This window comes from Primulina eburnea, chromosome 4 (genome assembly GCF_022965805.1).
Source record: "Primulina eburnea isolate SZY01 chromosome 4, ASM2296580v1, whole genome shotgun sequence".
Classification (NCBI taxonomy): domain Eukaryota; kingdom Viridiplantae; phylum Streptophyta; class Magnoliopsida; order Lamiales; family Gesneriaceae; genus Primulina; species Primulina eburnea.
In genome coordinates, this window is record NC_133104.1 from 4,338,708 (window position 1) to 4,362,816 (window position 24,109).

The 24,109-nt window shown below is 33.5% G+C and overlaps 2 protein-coding genes and 1 pseudogene across 2 annotated transcripts; all 3 read left to right on the top strand.

Annotated features, from left to right (window-relative positions):
- The first annotated feature begins 5,791 nt into the window (after positions 1 to 5,791).
- On the top strand, positions 5,792 to 9,061 carry LOC140830700 (sugar transport protein 13-like). Its single transcript, XM_073194129.1, has 5 exons — positions 5,792 to 6,027; positions 6,365 to 6,687; positions 7,418 to 7,542; positions 7,831 to 8,119; positions 8,226 to 9,061. The coding sequence occupies exons 1-5, from the start codon at positions 5,895 to 5,897 to the stop codon at positions 8,931 to 8,933; spliced, it is 1,578 nt and encodes a 525-aa protein (XP_073050230.1). The 5' UTR covers positions 5,792 to 5,894; the 3' UTR covers positions 8,934 to 9,061.
- Positions 9,062 to 9,820: 759 nt separating this feature from the next.
- On the top strand, positions 9,821 to 10,636 carry LOC140829624 (sugar transport protein 8-like; annotated as a pseudogene).
- Positions 10,637 to 22,524: 11,888 nt separating this feature from the next.
- On the top strand, positions 22,525 to 23,808 carry LOC140829709 (probable membrane-associated kinase regulator 1). Its single transcript, XM_073193015.1, is given in 2 exon segments — positions 22,525 to 23,410; positions 23,412 to 23,808. Coding segments are annotated over 2 exon segments (1,041 nt in total). The 5' UTR covers positions 22,525 to 22,625; the 3' UTR covers positions 23,668 to 23,808.
- Positions 23,809 to 24,109: the final 301 nt, after the last annotated feature.

Sequence of the window (24,109 nt, forward strand, 5' to 3'; positions counted from 1 at the left end):
ATATTTTATTCAAATATATATTATATTGACCTTACTTTAATATAAAATTATACTAGATTTACTTTATTTTGGTAGTGGACCAGACAATCCGGTTATAATATAATAAATATTATAATAGGAGATGGGGAAATATACCAGATCTACGATATATATATATATATATATATATATATATATATATATATATATATATATATATAATGTTTTAGAAAATGTTGATAAGAATAATATTTCATATATTATAAAAATATTATATTATGAGACTATATATATTAAAAATTTAATCCCAAAAAAATATCATAAATGAGATCTGAAGCTTACGAGCCAGGTGGATACCAATTTTGTTGGTATATTGGGCTGCGAACGTTTGGGCTTGTTATGATTATGTGAGTTTTATTATGGCAGTTATTTCTGTAACGGATTATTTTATTTTTCACAAACTCATGCGAAACGATTACGTGATATTTAAAGAAGTGTATATTTCATTCGAGTCATCTATCAAAAAATATTACATTTTATGTGGATTTGCTTGAGTTTGGAAGTATTATCGGACAATGTCGAGAAAATTTATCTGTAAACCTAAATTTAACGGTTCATCTTGTTAGTAGAAAAACAAACATGATTACTCGTATCTTATCTTAGTATTTTCATTTTAATGTTAATCTTTTGTTTGATTGGAAATACAAATATGCATTGGTGATATTTTGTGACGGTAATCTGCTACTTCCAATTCTAAATGAACATATGTTTATGTTTCAAAATAATATTATTTTTTAGAGTAGGTCTCTCGTGAGACAATCTTACAAATCTTTATCTGTGAGACAGATCAATCCTACCGATATTCACAATAAAAAGTAATACTCTTAACATAAAAAGTAATACTTCTTTCATGGATGACCCAAATAAGAGATCCGTCTCACAAAATACGGCCCGTGAGACCGTCTCACACAAGTGTTTTAGAGAAATAAAAAAATTAAAAAATTTCTTTTTCCATTTCTTTGGTTGATTCCCTAAATCCTCTTTTCTTTTGTGCTACTTCACTTTTTTAGGTTACACCTCTTCATTGTAGACTATATGAAAAAGGAGCCCAACCCTGTCCCCTCCATAACCCTATGGTTTTACACTTTATTTACACCTTATAAAATGCTCTTTTTTTTTTTTTTATAAGATCCAAACTAATAATTGTCGTGTAGAATTTATATAATAAAGTTTGAATTTTTTTTTAAAATTTCTTTTTTATCATTCAATCAGAATATAAGGCTACGCACTTAGCCATATGTCTATATAATAAAATCAGGAATTTTAATTCACCCAACAAGTGCTTAATCAGTAGGCATTTATTAATGATTTCCTATCATCTTTTGTCACTATCATTGAGGAGACATGTTATTATTAGTGATAATTTCATAAACGGAAAAATAATTTTTTGTCCATTAACTTATTTAATTTAGGTTTTTGTTTCGTTAAATTTTCTAAGTTTGGTTAAGGTACAGTAATTTTTATTCTTCCGCTATTTTGGTCAAACTGATGATGATAATGAAAAATACTGACATGACATTTCAAAATACTGATGTGTCATAAAAATTTGTCGACTAGTTAGATGTCACGTAAGTGCTTCGATATGTTTGGAAATCGCGACCAAGCAGAAGAACATGAAAGTTTGAACCTTATATAACATTGGGCCATTGGATTAGGAAAACGGGCCAAATTTGAACGGATTAATTGTTGTCTTCTTGGATTGCATTGGACTAAACATGGTCAAATTTGGGAACTCCGCTTAAATATACGGCTCCTTTTATTTTTTAAAATTCATTTACAATATTTAATAAAATATAAATTAAAAAAATTATTTTAAATAAAAGAGTCGATGATTTCTAAGTGTGGATGATTTATTATTGGCAAAAACTTGTGTGAGACGGTCTCACGAGTCATATTTGTGAGACGAATCTCTTATTTGAGTTGTTCATGAAAAAATATTATTTTTTATGCCAAGAGTATTATTTTTTATTGTGAATATGAGTAGAGTTGACCCGTCTCACATATTAAGATCCGTGAGACGGTCTCACATGAGACTCACTCTTTATTATCTGTCTCGGTATCTTCTTAAAATTACTGAAATTAGATAGGACGTCTTGGTATAAGATAACATTTATCGGGTCATTAATCTTTATAAATTTGACCGAGAATGTGAAATATTCGAAAAAAAATGAGGAAGATAAAAAGATGTAGGATTGCTTGTGCGTTAGGCTCGTCAGCAGGGACGGATCCAGGAATAAGAGTTGGGGTGGGCTTGAACTCAATATGATAAGTTATATATTATTAAAAAAAAAGTACATTATATCGTTCAACGAAGTTGTGCCTTACGGGATTTTAAAACATAAAATTAATCAATAATAGAATTTACATCAATATGTTTAGCTAAATCTCGTTCAATATAGAGTGTCAAACAATCGGCAAGAAAGTCATCTTCCATTTTATTGCGAAGTGCCGTCTTCACATGCTTCATTGCTGAAAAAGCCCGTTCAATAGTGGCAGTAGACACAGATAATGTCAAAACAAGATGAATCAATCTAGTCAACATAACATAAACACTTGACCGTCCACTCTCGGTCAATTGCTGACACAACTCAACAAGTGTAGAAACCTTTAAATTCTGCATCACATCGAGTTTATAAATGTATCAATTCATACTTCAAAACAACAATTTCTTGATCTGTGAAATCTCCAGGACAAAACTTCTTTGCAAGCTTGCAAATATCATCACTGTTAAATGAGTCAAATGAATTTTTAGGATCTAAAGCTATACTAAGAGAAAGATGTTTCACCGATGACTCATTGAACCGAGTATTTAACTCCATCAAAATGAAATCTATTGCTGCATTATAAACATCAAAGTGGTAATGATGTTCTATTGAATAAACCGTCGCTAATTAAAACCGCCGATACACTTTTTTTTTATTTTTTAATAATGTAGCGACGGTTTTAACAATAACCGTCGCTAATAATTGCGACGGTTTTTGATAAAACTGTCGCCGATCCTCATCGGCGACAGGTTTACTAAAACCGTCGCAAAATTAGCGACGGTTATCAAAAACCGTCGCTAAATAAAAAAAAATGGGCTGAGCTACAGCCCAGTATAGCCTTAGCGTAGATCCGTCTCTGCTCGTCAAGCATGTGATCGTCAAGCATAGTTCTTAACATGATTTATATGATAATCATAGTAAATTATCTTCAAAAAAAAAATTAAAAATCCACGTTTGAATTTTATAAGTATGCGTGTGGACCAAAAAGCAAATATTTCTTAAAAAGTATCAACAAATTTTTTAACCTTTTTTCTTGCATGTCCCTCCGTCGTGTTAGTAAATTGAGTTGATAATTTTTTGACTCATTCAAATGATAAATCACTCCACCTCGTCTTCTAAATATAACTAAAAACTGATGGGTTAACCCATCTCATCCAGGCAAATAGGCGAGTTAGGTTAGTAATATTCCAACCCGTCCAAATGACTGATTGTGATGGGTTCGTAACCGGACCATCCGCTGACCTGTTTTGAACACACTAGAACTTATCAATTATATATCTGATAATGGATTAACGTGCTTTTAGTGCCATGAATGTGGAGTTAGTGGAGCTATTAATACGTCGGATTCAATCCAAAAATTTAAGCACTAAATTTCAAATATTTAATAATTCCATACGATAATCAATATAAACCATCACAAATTAATCCATTAGCTTAATCATGCAAAGTTTGATGCATAATCCCGTCTTACTTTTTTGCTAAAAAAAATTCATTTCTGTTGGAGGGGACATTATTAGGAGATCATACAACTTTATTTGCACGTTTTTTCTTGCAAATTAATGATTGCATTTTATTCCTTTGATCAAAAGGTGTTGGGTGGTGAACCAATAATATTCAAGGGTTACTGTCACGATGATCCATTTATTCTTTAAAAAAAATAGAATTAAGGAATTTTTAGACAATAATAAAACATCTAACTAAATCTACACATTGGTGAATTATCTGTTTTCTCTGAATTATTGTGGCCGTGCAACATTTGACGTGAAGAACAAAAAATAAAATTTCTACACTCAGGTGAATATGGATCTTGATTCGATCGTCAGTTATATTTTCATCAGTTTTATACGACCAAAATGATTGAATTAACTTGAAAATAAAAGGAAATGCTTCAATTGATAAGAACGCATGCCAAGTGATCATTAAGAAATATAACATTTTTTTTCCTACTTATTCTTACTGGTTTTTCCAAGCCAAAAATTTATTTGTAGGGCCAATACAATTTCCGATCACAAATTTTTATTAATCTTCTCTTGAAATTTGATTTTTTTTTAATGGAACATAAAGCTATATTTATTGTTACAATAATTGACGTTTGATGCATCGATAATTAATAATAATTAAATCACTGTAAAAATTGATATTTTGAAATATAAAAAATGTTGGCTTAATAGTAATGAAATTGTTGGGGAAGAAAACTCAACCATTTCATAAATAAATAAAGAGGTTGGGGTTCTTTTATGTTACGTTTGGAGTGATGAATTTTATTTGGGAGGAGATACTTGATTCTGATAATGATTTGAGATAGTGTATTTCAAATGAAAATTGTTGGGTCCAATAATTGTCCCTACTTGATAGAGCGATCGAACCGTGGTGCTTGGGCTGCTGTGCGGTTTAAAAGATTTGAGTTGCACCATTACTACTAGCTATAGCTTTTGGTAAGGCGGTAAGCGCTCGGTCCTATAACAATCATCTTGAATATATTTGAATATAATATAATTATTATTGAAATTTCGTAACTTGATAGGAAATTGATTTGAAATTTACTTGAATTTTATTTATCAAAACAAATCAAATAATTTTAAATTAATGAATTAAATCTATCAATCCAAATATAATCTTAATTTCAATTGGAATTATTCTTTAACTTATTTTGATATATAACCTAGAATAAAAAATATATATGAACAAAATTATATCATTCATATTTACATACATGGGTCACATAGCTCTATACAAGAGGATCAATTCTGAGGGGTCTTATCCAACAATTGCACAAATCAGTGACTAGGTTAAATGAATGTGGTTTTTACAGCACATCAACCGAATGTGTCATTGTATGTATTAAATTAAATTAAATTAAATTAATGTCTGAATATATCTATTTCAAAATAAAAAGGTATCGATATATATTATATATATATTTGGAAATTATTTTTGAATTTTCAACCACACTGGTCGTAAAGGTAATAGTAAGCCATATAGAATTTGTCGACATTTATTTTTGTTGACAAAAAATCATGTGAGACGGTCAAACGAGTCGTATTTAGTGAGACATATTTCTTATTTGGATCATTCATGAAAAAGTATTACTTTTTATATTAAGATTATTACTTTTTATTGTGAATATCGATAAGATTGACCCGTCTCACAGATAAAGATTTGTGAGACCATCTCACAAAATACTTATTCTTATCTCATTACTAAAAATAAAAACATGTGTGAAGTAAAAATTTAAGAGACGTGAGTTGACTATTCTAATTGCCGTCAACATGGAAGAAGAAGCAAAACTGTATAAAATATATTAAGTCAAAAAAAAATGTCTATAATATTGTAAGAAATTAATTTTTTTTAATAATATTGTAACATGGACGTGTAATGATTTTAATGGATATATAGGTTCCTATGCCCCCACGAGCTAGAATTTCATGACTTTTACTTGTCTATATAATGCCTTTCAACTTTTGGCATATGCATTTAAAAAACTCGCGACTCGTCTAAAACTACTCCCTCCACTTTTCTCTCCTTCCAAATTCCTTGGTTGTTTGGAGAAAACAATAGTTTCTAGGTCGGTACATTAGACATCTCATAGAGATGGCAGGAGGAGGGTTTGCGGCCTCGTCCGGAGGGACCGAATTCGAGGCGAAGATAACCCCTATCGTTATCATCTCTTGTATCTTGGCAGCAACTGGAGGCCTCATGTTCGGATATGATGTTGGTGTTTCAGGTCAGTAATTCGTGATTTTTTAAACTTTTTTTTTTATTTTTAGTGATTTATATTAAAATTCATGTCTGATAAATGAATTGATCATTAGTATTATTATTGGTTTTTTTTTTTATTACACAAAGTAATTTCACATAACCCCAAGGGAAATATCATTAATTAGTACATGACTTCACATGGTTATGCTAAGAGAAAAGGATATGCCACTCACTCGTTTATTGGCGAGCGGCCCACATTTTTTTTGTGGTGACCCGACGCCAATCCATGTCTATATGGCGTGGAATTCAAAAGCACAAACTTTTGCCATATTACCTATGAATTTGATGCATCAAAATTACAGGTGGAGTGACGTCAATGCCCGATTTCTTGAAGAAATTCTTCCCGACAGTGTATGAGAGGACGAATGCTCCGAGACTAAAGAGTAACTACTGCAAATATGATAATCAAGGGTTACAATTATTCACATCGTCCCTATATTTGGCTGGCCTTACTGCGACTTTCTTTGCTTCATACACAACAAGAAGGCTCGGCCGTAGGCTAACCATGCTAATTGCCGGGTTCTTCTTTGTTGCTGGAGTTGTTCTCAACGCTGCGGCCCAAGACCTGGCCATGCTTATCATTGGCAGGATCTTACTCGGCTGCGGGGTTGGTTTCGCGAATCAGGTAATTCATATCATCCATGGATAACACATTCATTTCAAATGCATTCACCAGTTCGACTCAAACTCGATCACTATCTAGACAGTTATTAAAACATTTTAAATTTTCATTTTCTAACAAAAAAATTCTCACTACTGAAAACAATTTTTACATCCTAAGATTATTATAATTATATAAATCGACACTTTAAATACTCACCTATACATCATAATTCATAATGGTTTAACATCATGTAATAAAATTTAATGTCATTTTATTCAAACATAGCAATAATTAATGTGTGGAAATATAACTGTATCATTAATATCTGACACGTATACTATGGATTGGTGTTCAAATTCAACTTTCTTTAAGTTCGAGCATTGACTTAAAAAAGATATAAATCTGTTGTCTAAATATTTAATGCCAGTTTCCACCTTTTGCGTTTAGTTGTAATAATAATATATTATTGTTCTTGCAATGAGTCATAATGAATAAGATTGAAGTTCAAATATAAGATATTTAATATTAGGTTTAATTTGACTATATGAACAAAATATTTAAAAAAAATTCGATGGTTTGCATTGGCATCATTATATTCTTTAATCCTTTATTCTTTTTTCTTTGTTTTTTTGTGGGTATCTATACCTTTCTTGGTCAGTTCAAATTCATGCGCATTGAAATATTGTTACATGCTAATTAATTAATTTGAAGGAAAAAAACAAATTAATATACGTGAATATATAATTTTCAGGCAGTTCCATTGTTTCTGTCAGAGATTGCGCCAACAAGAATACGTGGAGGACTCAACATTTTATTCCAACTCAATGTCACCATTGGAATACTCTTTGCCAACCTTGTTAATTACGGAACTTCCAAGTAAGATTTTCTTTTATTATTTACCTCGTACCATGTTCTATAACATGTAACTCACCAATATTTGGTGTTTGATGTTCCAACAAGAAAATGATTAAAATTATAAAAAAAAAAATCGAAGCTATTGTAATAAAACTGGAACGCGACTAAATAAATTACCAAAATCACAACGAGACCAACTTATAAGACCAAAAGCTCGTAAAAATTTAGTGATCAACAAAATTTTCAAGATAAATTTAAGCCAGTTGCTGACTTTGCATTTTGTGTTTCCTCTAATGGTGAATCATATAGGATCGATGGATGGGGATGGAGGCTGTCTTTGGGGTTAGCAGGGATCCCTGCAGGGCTGCTGACACTAGGTGCCTTGCTCGTCACCGACACCCCAAACAGTCTGATCGAACGTGGTCATTTAGACGAAGGAAAAGTCGTGCTCAAACGAATTCGAGGTACAGAAAATGTGGAGCCAGAGTTCTTGGAACTCGTGGAGGCGAGTAGGATCGCCAAGCAAGTGAAACACCCTTTCAAAAATCTGCTCACGAGAAGGAATAGGCCTCAATTGGTCATTGCTGTCGCCCTACAGGTAATCTTGTTAACTTGCTGTAAAAGGATTTCTGCATTTTAAATACATTTACGATATATATTATATATAATTTGATCTGAAAACTTTGTATGACATATTGCTGCAGATTTTTCAACAATTTACGGGGATCAACGCGATCATGTTCTATGCGCCTGTCCTCTTTGACACCCTGGGGTTCGGAGGCGACGCTTCTTTGTATTCGGCTGTGATCACCGGTGCAGTCAATGTCGTATCTACTGTGGTATCGATTTACTCGGTCGATAAGTTGGGAAGGCGAATGCTTCTGCTGGAAGCCGGGTTCCAAATGTTTCTGTCCCAAGTGGTCATAGCCATAATACTAGGCATCAAGGTGAGTGACCATTCAGATAATCTTCACCATGGTTACGCGATCTTCGTCGTGATCATGGTGTGTACGTTTGTGTCGGCCTTCGCGTGGTCATGGGGACCTCTCGGATGGCTTATCCCCAGCGAGACGTTCCCCCTCGAGACTCGTTCTGCAGGGCAGAGTGTTACGGTGTGTGTCAACCTGCTTTTCACATTTGTGATTGCACAAGCCTTCTTATCAATGCTTTGCCACTTCAAGTACGGAATATTCTTGTTCTTTTCGAGTTGGGTTCTCGTTATGTCGGTTTTCGTGTTCTTCTTTGTGCCGGAGACGAAGAACGTGCCGATCGAGGAGATGACGGAGATGGTATGGAAGAAACATTGGTTGTGGAAGAGGTTCATGGATGATGATAACGTGGATGAGGAATTTGGGAAGAATGGCATGAAAAACGGGATTGCCAAAGGATATAATCCTAATTCTCAATTATGAAATAGTGTTAGGTGTTTTATTTATAAATAAAAGAGAAATCTCGATAGACATATTATTACATAGATATATTATTATTGTTATTATGTAATACAACGAGGTTTCATTTCACAAGTCAAATTCAACTGATCTATCTAGAAGTCACAGATAATGTTACAACAATTTCATTTAAACATTTATGTACAACACGTAAAGCACGTCAATGAGAAGAATTAGAAAGTTACTATGCATTATAATCGATCCATCTGATTGATATAGATTCATAAGCCCGTCTCACAATATACCTACTCATTTCTCAAATACGTATAGAGATTTTATTTGAGTCAATACATTTGGAGGTTTTTGTGATTTTGTGCATAATACAACCAAGACTATTGGATCTAAAATAAGACTTCAGACACATATCGGAAATATATTTTTAGGTCATATAAAACTATTCTTAATTAGTAAAATTAATATTTCAACAAATTCTTACAATTGTTCCTCAAAATCAAACAAAAATTGTTTTGAAGAAAAGGCGACGTAAACCAAATTCTGCTTATTATAAAATATCCTATTTACTAACTATTTTCCAAAATGAAATTACTATGATATTGTTCCCCATTTACATGATTAGCAACCAAATCCCAAATCCATCCATTGACCATATATTTATATTGTTTTTATCCAATGTTGGATAATGTAAATACTTTCATTTAAATTTCAGGAAGAAAAAATTAATAACGACCACGCATGAATAGATTTTGTCTTAATTGCGACTGCTCTTTGTCTATACACAAACATATGTAAAAAAGTGGGGGAAGAAAACATTTTTGTGTTATATTTTCTTCGTAAGAACAATATCCAATTCCTAGAATTGTCTTGACTAGCCAAATAATAAAGTAAATAGAATGGAGACCTTCGACTCAGAAAATAATTTCAAGTCTAATATCACAGCATATGTGTTGGTACGCTGGCTTCTTGCGGCTGTTGGAGGTCTGATGTTTGGTTATGACATTGGCATTTCAGGTACATATATGCCATGTCAAAGTTAGGGAAAATTGCAATTTTTGTTCGATAATCGACATGTTTTGAATTTTTTTTATACATGTATAAAAATTCAATCATTGCTATCCGATTCAATAAATTGTATAACTATTTTCTGATCACATGATGTTAATTTGAATGATAATCAGGCGGAGTAACTGGGATGGATGATTTCTTGATTAATTTTTTCCCCAAAATCTACAAGAGAAAGATCCATGCGGCTGAGAACAATTACTGCAAATATGAGGACCAGATGCTGCAATTCTTCACATCCTCCCTCTATTTAGCTGCCTTGTGGCCATTTTCTTCGCATCGCCGCCGTCCCACGATCTTGATGGCATCCACATTTTTCATTGGCGGTGCTATTTTCAGGCAGCCTCGTAGGCCAAGTGGATGCTCATTCTTGGAAGAATTCTTTTTGGCATCAGAGTAGGCTTTGGAAATGAGGCGTGTTACTATTTTCTTGATTTTTGTGCTGATTAAAACGATAATCTCTGACAAGTTAAGGTTTGGTTCTCGAAAAAATATTGCAGACGGTTCCGTTATTTATTACAGAAGTTGAACCCGCACAGCACAGAGGAGCGGTGAACAGCCTCTTCCAGCTCTTTGTAACAGTCGGAATCCTCGTGGCAAACCTTGTAAACTGTTACTATATGAACAAACAAGAAACAGAGGAATGAAATAGAGAAGATGAAGTGAGATTTATTTCTTACTTGATAAATGTTTACAACCTTGTGCTCATTATATAGAGCTGAAAATGGATAATAACAAACAACAAATAACTCCTACAAAAAAAGAACATTCACTACCAGACTTCCAAAAGACTTGGTAAACATGGACTTGGTAAAATAAACAAACTAACATTAAACAGAGAACTAAAGAAAACAAACTTGAACTATTAAAAACCTTGACTTCAACAATCCCTCCCTTAAACTAGAAGTTGTTAAACTTCAGTTTATATGTAGTAAGCCAACTCCAGCCTTCAAACATGGTTTCCCAAAGTGCAGACTCCAAGTAGCTTTCTCAGCTTCAGAAATGGAACTAGTTTAAGGAGCTTAGTTAAAACATCAGCAATTTGATCATCACTCCTGCAGTAAACAAGATCAATTACTCCTTCCTTCACTAGATCTCTCAGATAGTGATATTTCACATCAATATGCTTGCTTCTTCCATGAAGAACAGGATTTTTAGAAAGCTTGATTGCAGAGATGTTGTCACAATAGATTATAACAGGTCCTTGTTGCTTGAAATTCATCTCTTCGAGTAAATTTTTTAACCATACAGCTTGGCTAGCACAAGAAGTTGCAGCTATGAATTCTGCTTCTGTAGTTGATAAAGTGACGATTGGTTGTTTCTTTGAAGACCAAGAAACAGCTCCTGATCCTAGCATGAAAGCATATCTCGAGGTGCTCTTCCTATCATTCAAATCTCCAGCATAATCACTATCAGCAAAAGCAAGCAGATCTGATTTTTCTCCTGTCTTGTAGAACAACCCAAATTCAGAAGTACCTTGCAAGTATCTTAAGATCCTCTTGGCAGCTAGAAGATGCATTTCTGTTGGACTTTCCATATATCTACTAATGATACTTACAGAATACATAATGTCTGGCCTTGTTGCTGTTAAGTACATTAAACTCCCCACAATTTGCCTGTAGATTGTGCTGTCAACTCTTTTTCCTTCATAATCTCTAGTTAACTTTAGACCAAACTCTGTTGGTGTGCTTGCTGCATGACAATACTTCATTCGAAACCTGTCTAGAATTTCTTGGATGTATTTCTTTTGAGAAACAAAAATCCCATCAACAGATTGTACTACTTCAAAGCCAAGAAAGTAGTGCAATTTTCCGAGATCAGACATATCAAATTCATCCATCATAGACTCTTTGAATTTGGCAAACATGTTGCTATCATTTCCAGTGAAGATAAGATCGTCAACATATAAACACACAACAAGTATCCTACCCCCATTCCTAATTTTAATAAAAAGTGTATGCTCATATGGACATTTTCGAAAACCTTCTCTCAAAAAATAAGCTTCAATTCGACTATACCAAGCCCTTGGAGCTTGTTTTAATCCATATAAAGCCTTTTTCAATTTATACACTTTGTGCTCATTTTCAGTTTTAATATAACCAAGGGGTTGATCAATAAATACCTCTTCTTTCAACTCTCCATTCAAGAAAGCCGATTTCACATCCAATTGAAATAAAGGCCATGAATTTTGTGCAGCTAATGCGATCATCAACCTGATTGTATCATGCCTTGCAACAGGAGCAAAAACTTCTTTATAATCGACACCAAATTCTTGCTTGTAGCCCTTCGCTACTAGACGTGCTTTAAACTTGTCAACTTCGCCATTCTCTTTTAGCTTCGTCTTATACACCCATTTTACGCCAATGGTCTTTTGCCCTTTTGGAAGCTCCGTTAACTCCCAAGTGTTATTTTTTTCTATGGCTGCAATTTCAGCATCCATTGCATTTCTCCATTTTGATTCTTTAACTGCATCTTCAAAAATTACTGGATCACAATCTGAAAATAAAGCAAAATGAGTGAGTGGATCCTCATTATTGCTAATTCCTTGTACTTCATAGTCCTCCATCCATGCAGGCCTTCTTCTAATGTGTTGAGACCGTGAACTACTAGCTGTATCAGTTTGTTCACTTGATAATATGCCATTAGTTTCATCCGGTTGACTTTGTGGGGTGGATGGAGTCAAATCTGCTGATTGTTGTTCCTCATCTTCATCAAACTCACTTAGAAGTTTTTGTCCCACTTGATTGTCTTGCCATGTCCAGAATCTTTCTTCATCAAAAATGACATCACGACTAATAACAATTTTTTTGTGATTGGATTATATAACCTGTATGCTTTTGACTGATCACTAATGCCAAGAAAAATGCATTTTTCTCCTTTATCATCTAGCTTTTTCCTCTTCTGATCTGGAATATGAGCATATGCTATGCATCCAAATATTTTGAAGTGATTTACATCAGGTTTGCGTCCATTCCAAGCTTCTTCAGGTGTCATATTTTTAACAGCAAGTGTAGGACTTCTATTCAAAATGTGACTGCTCCAGTTGACTGCCTCAGGCCAGAAATTTTTTGGAACACCACTCTTAGTCAAAAGACTTCGCACCATATTCAGAATTGTGCGATTTTTTCTTTCACAAACACCATTTTGTTGAGGAGTATAAGCTGCTGTAACTTGTCTCTTGATGCCATGCATTTCACAAAAATTTGCAAATTCTTGTGAGTTGTATTCTCCACCTTGATCTGTGCGAAGAACTTTAATTGGGCTGCCAACTTCTTTCTCAACGAACACTTTATAATTTTTGAATGCTGAAAAAGCTTCGGATTTTTCGTGCAAAAAATATACCCATATTTTTCTTGTAAAGTCATCAATGAAAGTAATAAGATATCTTTTACCTCCATTTGACGATGGATTTATCGGCCCACAAATGTCGGAGTGAATCAACTCCAAAGGCTTCTTTGCTCTACAAGATTTCCCATGTGGAAATGGAATACGATGTTGTTTGCTAACAACACATTCTTCGAAATCTGAGATGGAATTTCAATTTTAGGAAGACCTGACACCATATTTCTTTGTTGAAGTGTCTTGAGACCACCAAAATTTAGATGTCCATAGCGAAAATGCCACAGCCAAGTTTCATCCTTCAATCTTGCTGAAAAACATGAATTAGTTGTATTGTGAAGATACAAAGGAAACATTCGATTTGCTGTCATTTTTACTTGAGCAATTAAGCCCAACTTCCTATCTTCAATTCTGCAAATACCGTCTCTAATAGAAATTTCAAATCCTTTTTCTTGAAGCTGGCCAACACTAAGCAAGTTTGTTTTCAAATCTGGAACAAGAAGAACATTAGAGATAGTGTGAGCAGTGTTATTTTTTGTTTGGATTTTTACCTTTCCTATTCCCATTACAGAAACTTTGGAATCGTCACCGAACTTCACACTATCTCTAAATGTTTCATTCACCTCCGAAAATGCAGACTTGTCTCCACACATATGGTTGCTGCAACATGTATCCAAATACCACATGTTACTGTGAGTTTCTTCCTTGGCTTGACAAACCATCAACAAGGACACTTCATCATCCTTTTCTGCAAAGTGAGAATTTTCATGTCCTTTGGATAAATTGGTTGTGCATTCTGATTTGTAATGCCCAAACTCATGACATCTGTAACACTCTACATTGGATTTGTCTACCGTTTTTGATCTATAGGTGGTTGATTGGTGACCACCACGTCCTCTTCCTCTTCCTCTTCCTCTTCCTTGTGAATCATGAGCATAACTATCTTTAGCTCCTTGTTGTGAGTTTCTGCGATCATTATTGCTTCTTCCTCTGCCTCTTCCTCGATCATATTTATGAAAATTTAAAGGATGTTTGTTTGTTGTAGCTTGTAAAACTTGCTCTTCTTTTTCTTGCTGAGCCATTTTTTGTTCATGAACCAACAGTGAGCCTTGCAATTCATCAAGGGAAAGGACATCGAGATCTTTTGACTCCTCAATTGAACAAACAACATAATTAAATTTCGGTGTCATCGATCGAAGAATCTTCTCGATGACTGCTACATCTTCTATCTTTTCTCCATGGACACCCATCTTGTTGACAATTGCCATTGTTCTTGAGAAAAAATCAGAAATTGACTCTCCAGACTTCATGCGAAGTGTTTCGAACTCCGTGCGAAGTGTTTGAAGCAGTTGCCTTCTTGATTTATTTGATCCTTGATATTTTCTTTTCATCGAATCCCAAATTTTCTTGGAAGTTTCTTTGCTAAGAATAGTTTCCAAGATGGAGCGATCAATGGCTTGGAAAAGATAATTCTTTGCCTTCAAGTCCTTCAGCTTCAGCCCTTCTAACTCCGTCCTTTGCGCTTCTGAAAGCATAACATCAGCAGCTGGTTCTGATACACCAGAATCCACAACATGCCAATATTCTTTGGACCTCAAGAAGTTCTCCATTAACATGCTCCAATGATCATAATGACCATCAAACCGTGGAATAGCCGGTTGAACAAATGTTGTGTCAGATGCCATTTGCTATTTCTATTATTCCACTCTACTTGTGTGGCTCTGATACCACTGTTACTATATGAACAAACAAGAAACAGAGGAATGAAATAGAGAAGATGAAGTGAGATTTATTTCTTACTTGAGCTCTGATACCACTGTTATTATATGAACAAACAAGAAACAGATGAATGAAATAGAGAAGATGAAGTGAGATTTATTTCTTACTTGAGAAATGTTTACAACCTTGTGCTCATTATATAGAGCTGAAAATGGATAATAACAAACAACAAATAACTCTTACAAAAAAGGAACGTTCACTACCAGACTTCCAAAAGACTTGGTAAATATGGACTTGGTAAAATAAACAAACTAACATTAAACAGAGAACTAAAGAAAACGAACTTGAACTATTATAAACTACTTAACATCAAAAAAGGAACGTTCACTACCAGACTTCCAAAAGACTTGGTAAATATGGACTTGGTAAAATAAACAAACTAACATTAAACAGAGAACTTGAACTTGGGAAAATCATTTCTGAAAAGGATCAGAGGTTCCGAAGATATCGAAATCATCACAGTAACATATTGTTGCGGCCTGTGAGCTAGCAAGTCAAGTGAGACATCCATTGAAGAAGATGTTTACAAGTATAAATAAAGGTTGTCTACCATCTTTAAAGCATATTGTCAAATTTTGGCCTTTTGTATGGATGGTAGATGAAGCACCAACAGCCATCCATTAAACATGTTAAATTCAAAGGTTGCCTTAAAGATGTTTACAATCGGTAGATGAAGCACCAGGGCATGTGAAAGGTCTCAACTGGAAAAAAATAACAAAAGATGACATAGGTTGCTAGACGATTTTTGCATTAATCGGTCCGATATTCGACGCACCCAAGTCGCGCTCGTACGCTTGCATACAAAGTCAAGACTTTTTCCACTGCATATCGGGCCCATGATTTGCACCTCTTGCGTCAGCGTGCGCGAAACAGAGCCTTTTGACCAATCATTGTTAAACCTCTATAAAGTGTAACACAACATAAACTTATCTATACCACTTCATTTTTCCAATGTAGGACAAATACACCTTTCCAAATTTTCACTCACTCACATGGAAAGCCCATACCTTTAATCCAACACATACATCTATCCAGCTAGTGACTGTTAGAGATTAATGCAAAGTTGGGAAATTGTTTCGAGCACGATTAATTTCCTGTACTTGAGGAAATGTTGTGTCACTGCTGGGTTTAATCACAGACTTCTTCTACGATACTAGAAAAAATAAATAGATTTTAGAACCATCAAATTTATAAATTCACCCAAGATCAGGTTAGAGAACATACTTGGTTTCAATATTGAAAAGAGGAATGAAGACATCGAATATTAGTTGTCAGATTTCAGATAACAGAGTTATATTTATAATGCATAAACAAGTCTTGGAAAAGATGTTTCTTGCACAGACACTTCTTCATCCGAAAAATGCACTGTTTCACTCAAACTATGATGACACAATCAATTATTTAATTATTAAAATAATAAATCTAAATTAATGTTAGTCAACCCTGATTCAGTGCCACATTTCTCCTTAAAAGCCTTACACTTCTTTCTTTTCTTCTCGTTGTGGGACAATCAATATGTCATTAACCATATCTAACAGCGACCAAGTTTATAGTCGTTCTTGAATTGTTGTACAGTTTCAAATTTTCAAAATGCAGCTTACTAACATGGTTTCACTCTTAAATGATATGGCTGCAGGTGGCGATCAGGAACCATTCTACATGTCCACTTAAAGTAAGCATGCTCACTAGACAAGAACTTAGCAGCCATAGTTTTGATCTAAGTATTTTCATTTGTGATGTCGTTTGCATGGTCAAGGGGCCCAATGGGTTGGCTCATCCAAGTATCTTCCCTATGGAAACAAGAACAGCAGGATTCGCATTTGCAGTGAGCTCAAATATGATCCGCACTTTCATAATAGCACAGCAGGCTTTTCTCTCTTTGATGTGCCATTTGAGGGCTTTCATCTTCTTTTTCTTCTCTTCATGCATGCAGCATGTTGATAATGAGGCTCTTTGTTTCGTTCCTCTTGCCGGGGACGAAAGGCGTGCCGATCGATATGATCGAAGAAAGGGTGTTGAAGAAGCATCCGGTGTGGAAGAGGTTCTTCAAGGATGATGGAAAAGTTTATGAAATGCCTGCAGGTTGAAGAATTAATCCCATTATAGTGAAATAGATCTTGAGGCACTACAAGAAAAACGGCGTACGACAACGGATTTTTATCCGTTGTCGTAGCCTTTTTAAAACTGTTGTAACTGAGGGTGTTGTTGAAAGTCCGTTCAACGACAACGGTTTTTACCTGTTGTGGTAGGTAGAATTTGCGACGGTTTCTCAACACCGTCCCTAATAATTTTAGCGACAGTTTTATTCCGAACCGTCGTTAATTAGCGACGGTTAAGTCAACGGTCGCTAACTTAGCGACGATCTTTGTATGTTAACCGTCGCTAATATTAGCGACAGTCTTGTATCATTATTTCCGTCGCTAAATTGTTTCGAAAAATAAAAAAAATTCGTTTAATAATTTAATAAATCTAAAAGAAACTAACAATCGAAACTAAAATCGTGTAAGAGAGATAAATTTTAAGTGTTATGAAGAAGTGAGAAAAATTTTATGTGTTATGAAGTAGTGAGAAAAATTTTAAGTGTTGTGTAAAGTGATAAAAATTGTGTAAGAGAGAAAAATTTTATTTGTTATGAAGTAGTGAGAAAATTTTAAGTGTTGTGTAAAGTGATAAAATTATGTAAGAGAGAAAAATTTTTAATATTATGAAGTAGTGAAAAAAAAATTTAAGTGTTGTGTGAAGTGATAAAATTGTGTAAGAGAGAAAAAATTTTAAGTATTGTGGGAGAAAATGGAAAGAAAATAGAGATATTTATAGAGAGTTTGCGCGGTATTTGGTTAAACCATCGCTAATTTCACATTAGCGACGGACTGCAGAAATCGTCGCTAAAAGTAGCCACGGTTAATATCAAACCGTCGCTATATTGAGCGACGGATGTTTTAAAAATGTCGTTAATTTTAAACATGCGACGTATGTTCTGAAAACTGTCGCTATCATTAGATAAACACAGTCGCTATATTTAGCGACGGTTTTAGAAAAGCCGTCGCTAAATGTGGCCAAGTTTGTTTTTAAAAACCGTTGTCGTTTGTCCAAAAAAACACGCTAATAGACAACGGTTTTTAAAAACCGTTGTTTTTTTAATAAAAAAAAACGCTAATCGACAACGGTTTAAAAACACGCGAAAAGACAACAGTTCATAAAACCGTTGTCTTTTGTCCTAAAAAAGCGCTGAAAGACAACGGTTTTTAGAAAACCGTTGTCGTTGACACCCTAAAAGACAACAGTTTTCAAAAAACCGTTGTCGATTGTCAAAAAAAACATGCTAAAAGACAACAGTTCATAAACCGTTGTCTTTTGCCCTAAAAAAACGCTGAAAGTCAACGGTTTTTAGAAAACCGTTGTCGTAGACACCCTAAAAGACAACGACGTTGTCAAAACGCACCTACGACAACGGTTTTCACTAAAACCGTTGTTAAAAACTATACGACAACGATTTTTTTCGTAAATGCATTGTCGTTGGGCGTTTTTCTTGTAGTGAGAGTTTGATAGTTCTTGTGCTTATACAATTCTTTTTTGTGGTTTTGTTATAGTGGAATTTGAGCTTATATATTGTGCCAATGAAGTAATATTCCAGTTTTTGTTAATTTTATGGCAGAAACTTATGTGAGATGGTCTTACGGGTCGTATTTTGTGATACATATCTCTTATTTGAGTCATCCATGAAAAAACATTATTTTTTATGCTAAGAGTATTACTTTTTATTGTGAATATCGGTAGGGTTGATCCGTCTCACAGATAAAGATTCGTGAGACCGTTTCACAAGAGATCTATTCTAATTTTATTTATCAAAATATTGAATACATATACCAGTAAACGGTAATCCATCCCAACACGGATTCGTAATCTGAATTAAACTTTTTTGAAAATCAAAATTAGATAGAAATATTGTTCTCGTATGATTTTTCTACTGAATTAATTATTGTGTGGACCTTTTTATCACTAATTATAATCAAAATTAAATATATTATATTTTTTAAAAAACTTTTTTATATATAAAAATGTATAAATATATATAAAGATATATAAATATCTTAGCAATTTTTAAATTATTGAAAATTGGAGATATAAAATATGATAGTTATATTTGATTAAAAAAGATATATCTAGTTTTGTCTGTTGATTTAAGTGTATTATCTCCTACTCAATTATGAAGGTACGGTTTTTTAACATAAATTAAGACACTGATGGGAAATATCAATTGTATAATTCACTTTCCAAGTTTACTCTTATTTGATGAATGTATATATAAATAATGATGGTGTAAATAATTATTAAAAGTAATTAATATATTTAATGACAATAAGTAATTAAATATTGAAAATATAACAAATCATTGAATGATTTCTAATTTCTTGGAAAATAGGTAGAAAAATTGATTTCATCTTCCCAAGTACAAATCTATTGATTATTATGTAGGACCGAGTGCTTGTCGATTTATCAAGAGCTATAGTTGTGGTAATGGCGCAACTCAAATTTTTTAATCGCACAACAGCTCAAGCACCACGATTCGATCGATCTACCAAGCAGAGAGTTATTGCACCCAACAATCTCCCTCCCAATAATTGCACTCCTTGCAATCAATGGAAATCGAACAGGTGACATTGGCTCTGATACCAATTGTAGGACCGAGCGTTTGCCGCTTTACCAAAAGCTATAGCTGGTGGTAAATGTGCAACTCAAATCTTTTAAACCGCACAACAACTTAAACACCACGATTCGATCGCTCTACCAAATAGGGACAATTATTGCACCCAACATCTTATGCTTTAATGTGTTTAGAAAGTTAATCGTTCCGTTTAAAAAAAAGAAAAGAAAAGAAAGTTAATTGTTATATAAAAGTAAAGTTGTTAATATATATAGTAGGTTCCCACAAAAAAACTAAATGCTAAAACAGAAGTAAAAGTGAATAAATTATATATAATAATGTTCCAATTTTCAATATTTTTAATTAATTTTTTAAAAATAATAATATTTCTCGTATATTTATTTGTATGTAATGATTTTGAAAAAGTATTAAACAAAAATATATTACTATAATTAGAGTAATACTTTATATTAAAATATAATAGCACAAATATTTATAAAACAAATTTATTCGAGAAACTTAAATCAAAAATAACACACATGATTACTACGAACTACACAAACATTTACAATTCTTTTTTAATTAATTAAATTAAATTAATATAACAATTAAAAATAAAATAAGTATTTGGAAAAAAGAAACTATTTAAAACTTCGCTACAATATATTTTTGGAAGAAAAAAATTACTAACAAGATATTTAAAAAATATTAGAAATCAATATTCTAATTAAATTGTTTGTCAGTATACTACAAAAAAAACACTCAAGGTAGAAAATAAATAAAATTATCTAAATTAGTTTAACTAAGCTTTTTTTGAGACGGTATCACATATCTATATTATGAGATAAGTCGATTTTGTCCATATGTTGAGTGAAAAATAATTATTTTGACAAAAAAACAATATTTTTCATTATTCAGATTGGGTAGGAAATCTGTATCACAAATTGACTCATGAGGCGATCTCATAACAGTTTTTGTGAATTAGTTGTAATATATTTTTATATTTAATAAAAAACATAAAAAATATTGTATGTTTATATCAATATTTTAAAAAACCATTTGAGGAAATATTATGTACGTTAGAATAAAGAAAGAAATATGAAGTGAATTGTAAAAAAAGTAAAGTGTAATAACACTCCCTTAAATGTTTTCATTAAACTTATCATTTCATTTAATTTTGATTACAGTTTTAGATTTTGTATTACTTTTATGAGTGAGTTTCATGTGAGACCGTCTCACGGATACTAATCCGTGAGACGGGTCAACCTTACCCATATTCACAATAAAAAGTAATACTATTAGTATAAAAAATTATACTTTTTCAGGGATGATCCAAATAAGAGATCTGTCTCACAAATTCGACCCGTGAAATAGTCTCACACAAGTTTTTGCCTACTTTTATATATTCAGTTCTCCATATTCTCTAAAATATTAAATAAACTATACAAATTTTATATAATAATCAAATATATTCATTATATCAATAATTTTAATTAATTAAACACTCATACATACAAATTTTAATATCATGTGCATCATATGAGTTAGATACTAGTTAATGATATAACAAGAACTTCATAAAACATTGTCGTCAGATTTGAGGACTAATCATTTGCATTATGTTTATTTAGAGAAAATACAATTTTGGTAATTTTATTTTGCAATTTGGTCATTTCATATCTTTCAATTTTTTTTACAATTTTAGTTATTAAGAATACTAACGTGACACTACACACGTCAGAACCACATCAACTCTCCAATTACAATAATAAAACTGCAAAAAAAAATAAAAAATTAACGTACTAAAAATGAAATATAACAATATAAAATACCAAAATCGTTAGAAGACAAACAAAAAAGACAACAAAAAAATCCTATTTATTTACTCATAAATTATTTAATTGTGATCAATGGTCCAACCATTTGTTTTATATATGTTGAGTATTGCGTAATAAGAAAACGTAATCGAAATTACAAAAGTTAATTAGAAATGAGTTGGATTGTTCGCTGTATAAGTTGGTAACTGTGCAATGTGCATTACTATTTATATTTAACCGTGTTTTGGAACATGAGCAGCATTAATTAATGCTCCTTGAGTATAAGACAAAGTATACATATGAAAAACTTGAATTTTCGTCGCTTGTATTTTTTTTTTTCATTTTCATCAGACATCGAACTGTCTATGTCAATATTTTCCAGGTGTCAAAACATCATTTTCCGATGTTACATAGCATTATATCGAGAACAGGTTAAAAATGATTTTTAATAAATGGAAATTTGTATACTAAAATCGTGAAAGGAACATAAAAATTAAAATTATACAAGTTATATTACAATTTACAAAAATGTTATTATCTCTAATACTTAATGTTTAGTAATTGTAAACTATTTTCATAAACGTAATTTGTGTGTTAAAAAAAACTTATTATTAGTATAAGTCACACCTCCAGATTTCACGTGACATCTAACCGGAGCTAATCTTCATCACGTGACCATATGACTATCGAGCAGGAACAGCGCCATGCATGGCTCCTTTCCATTTAATTACAACTTCACCAAATGTTTAATGTCAAAAATTCACTTGAAAACAATTTAAAATAAATAAATTGTATTAATTGAACATTTTAAATTTAATCCTAAATTAAATTAAATCAAATCAAATCAAATCAAATCAATGTTTTGGTTATTTATTTATATATTTAATTGTTCAACTAGTTTTGCAAGCTAATAATTGTAATTTTTTGCAACCACATTTATATCTCATTCACTATGCAAACTCTCTCCAAGCTTTATATATTAATTCTTTCATCTTTTTCCGTAAACAAAAGATAATGTGACCGGCCACCACCTCCACCACCTCCACCACCACCACCATGGGGCGGCGCTCACAAAACCACCGGCATTCCGCCACCAGATCTCACACCCTCCCCTCTTCCCCTACCCACTCCTTTTCTTCTTCATCCTCCTCCTCGTTCGAGTTCACTATCTCGCTCTCCCCGCATAAGTCCACCGAGGCCCTCTGCCCCGCCGACGAGCTCTTCTACAAAGGACAGCTCCTACCGTTACAACTCTCCCCCCGCCTCTCGATGGTCCGGACCCTCCTTCTCTCTTCCCCCTCCACCTCCTCCTCTTCCGACACCACAACCACCGCCTCCCGTGACTCCACAGCGTCCCACTCCTCCGACTCCTCCTCCACCGACCTCCTCCACAACCACGATTGCGAATCCTCACGGCCTAGCTCCGTCGCTGACGACGAATTCAAACGACTCCCCCCCATCACCGCGAATCTTAATCAATTCAACTTCCACTCAAGAAAATCATCAAAATACTTCTCCCTTCCGAAATTCTCCTCCGTTTTCCGTAAGGAACACAAGAACCCGCCTCCGGCGTTATCCGGCGCCACCGCCGTAAAGAGAGTGAGTTCAAGCGCCAAAGATGTCATACGCAAGTACTTTAAAAAGGTGAAGCCTTTATACGAAAAGCTTTCCCAAAAACAACAGCAGCAGCAACAGAAAATGTCTCCTCCGCCGCCATGCCGTCCACCAGCTCGTCCCCCTCCTCCTCCGTCATCAAAAATCCCGAATCCCACTAGTGCAACCCTGTGCATGATGAAAGATAAAGATCAAGAATCCACAACAGCGTCTAAATTATCCGCCGCAGAACACTTCTTTTTCAGGAAACTTGATCTATCCCAGAAGAAGAAGTTCCATTTCCAGCTGCCCATCATCGATTGGATCATCACCTAGCCACGCTAGAAACGGGATCGGGTTCTCAAAAATGGTTCGTGCAGGATCCGGCATGTGTCATTCAGATGCTTCATCAATGGAGGAACTGCAGAGTGCAATTCAGAGCGCAATTGCGCATTGCAAAAACTCCATGCTTCAGAATAAGAACACCATCAGTAATGAGATTTGAGACCGATAGAATGAATAATTTGATATGCAGATCAAATTAACTGAGGACTATTTAGTTAATTAATTTAACATTTTTGTTCATTATTTAACTTAGTTATGGATCCGTCGGGAATTATCGTTATGCATGTGATCTACATTTATATGTTCAATATTTCGAATTTTACCTCATTGGATTTTACCATTGGTTTGATTTTGCGATCAGGATTTTTTTGCAAATTTTTTCCAATGGAGTTTTGATCACCATGGACTCCATAAATGTACTATATAATAATTAATATAATATCAAGTTTGTTTTGATCATTTCTGCAGTTTATTTTGTTTTGTTTGTTTGTTTTACCAGCTCAAACGTAGAAGAATCTGGGCATGTGGCATTCAAAACTGTATTACGGAACTCTCAGCTTTTTTCTGGCTGGGATAAACATTTATCGGGTCACGAAAAAATT

Coding starts and splice junctions, on each gene's coding strand:
- LOC140830700 (XM_073194129.1), top strand. CDS start 5,895: ATGGCAGGAGGAGGGTTTGCGGCCTCGTCCGGAGGGACCGAATTCGAG. Junction 6,688..7,417: donor GGGTTGGTTTCGCGAATCAG/GTAATTCATATC, acceptor TATAATTTTCAG/GCAGTTCCATTGTTTCTGTC. Junction 8,120..8,225: donor TCATTGCTGTCGCCCTACAG/GTAATCTTGTTA, acceptor ATATTGCTGCAG/ATTTTTCAACAATTTACGGG.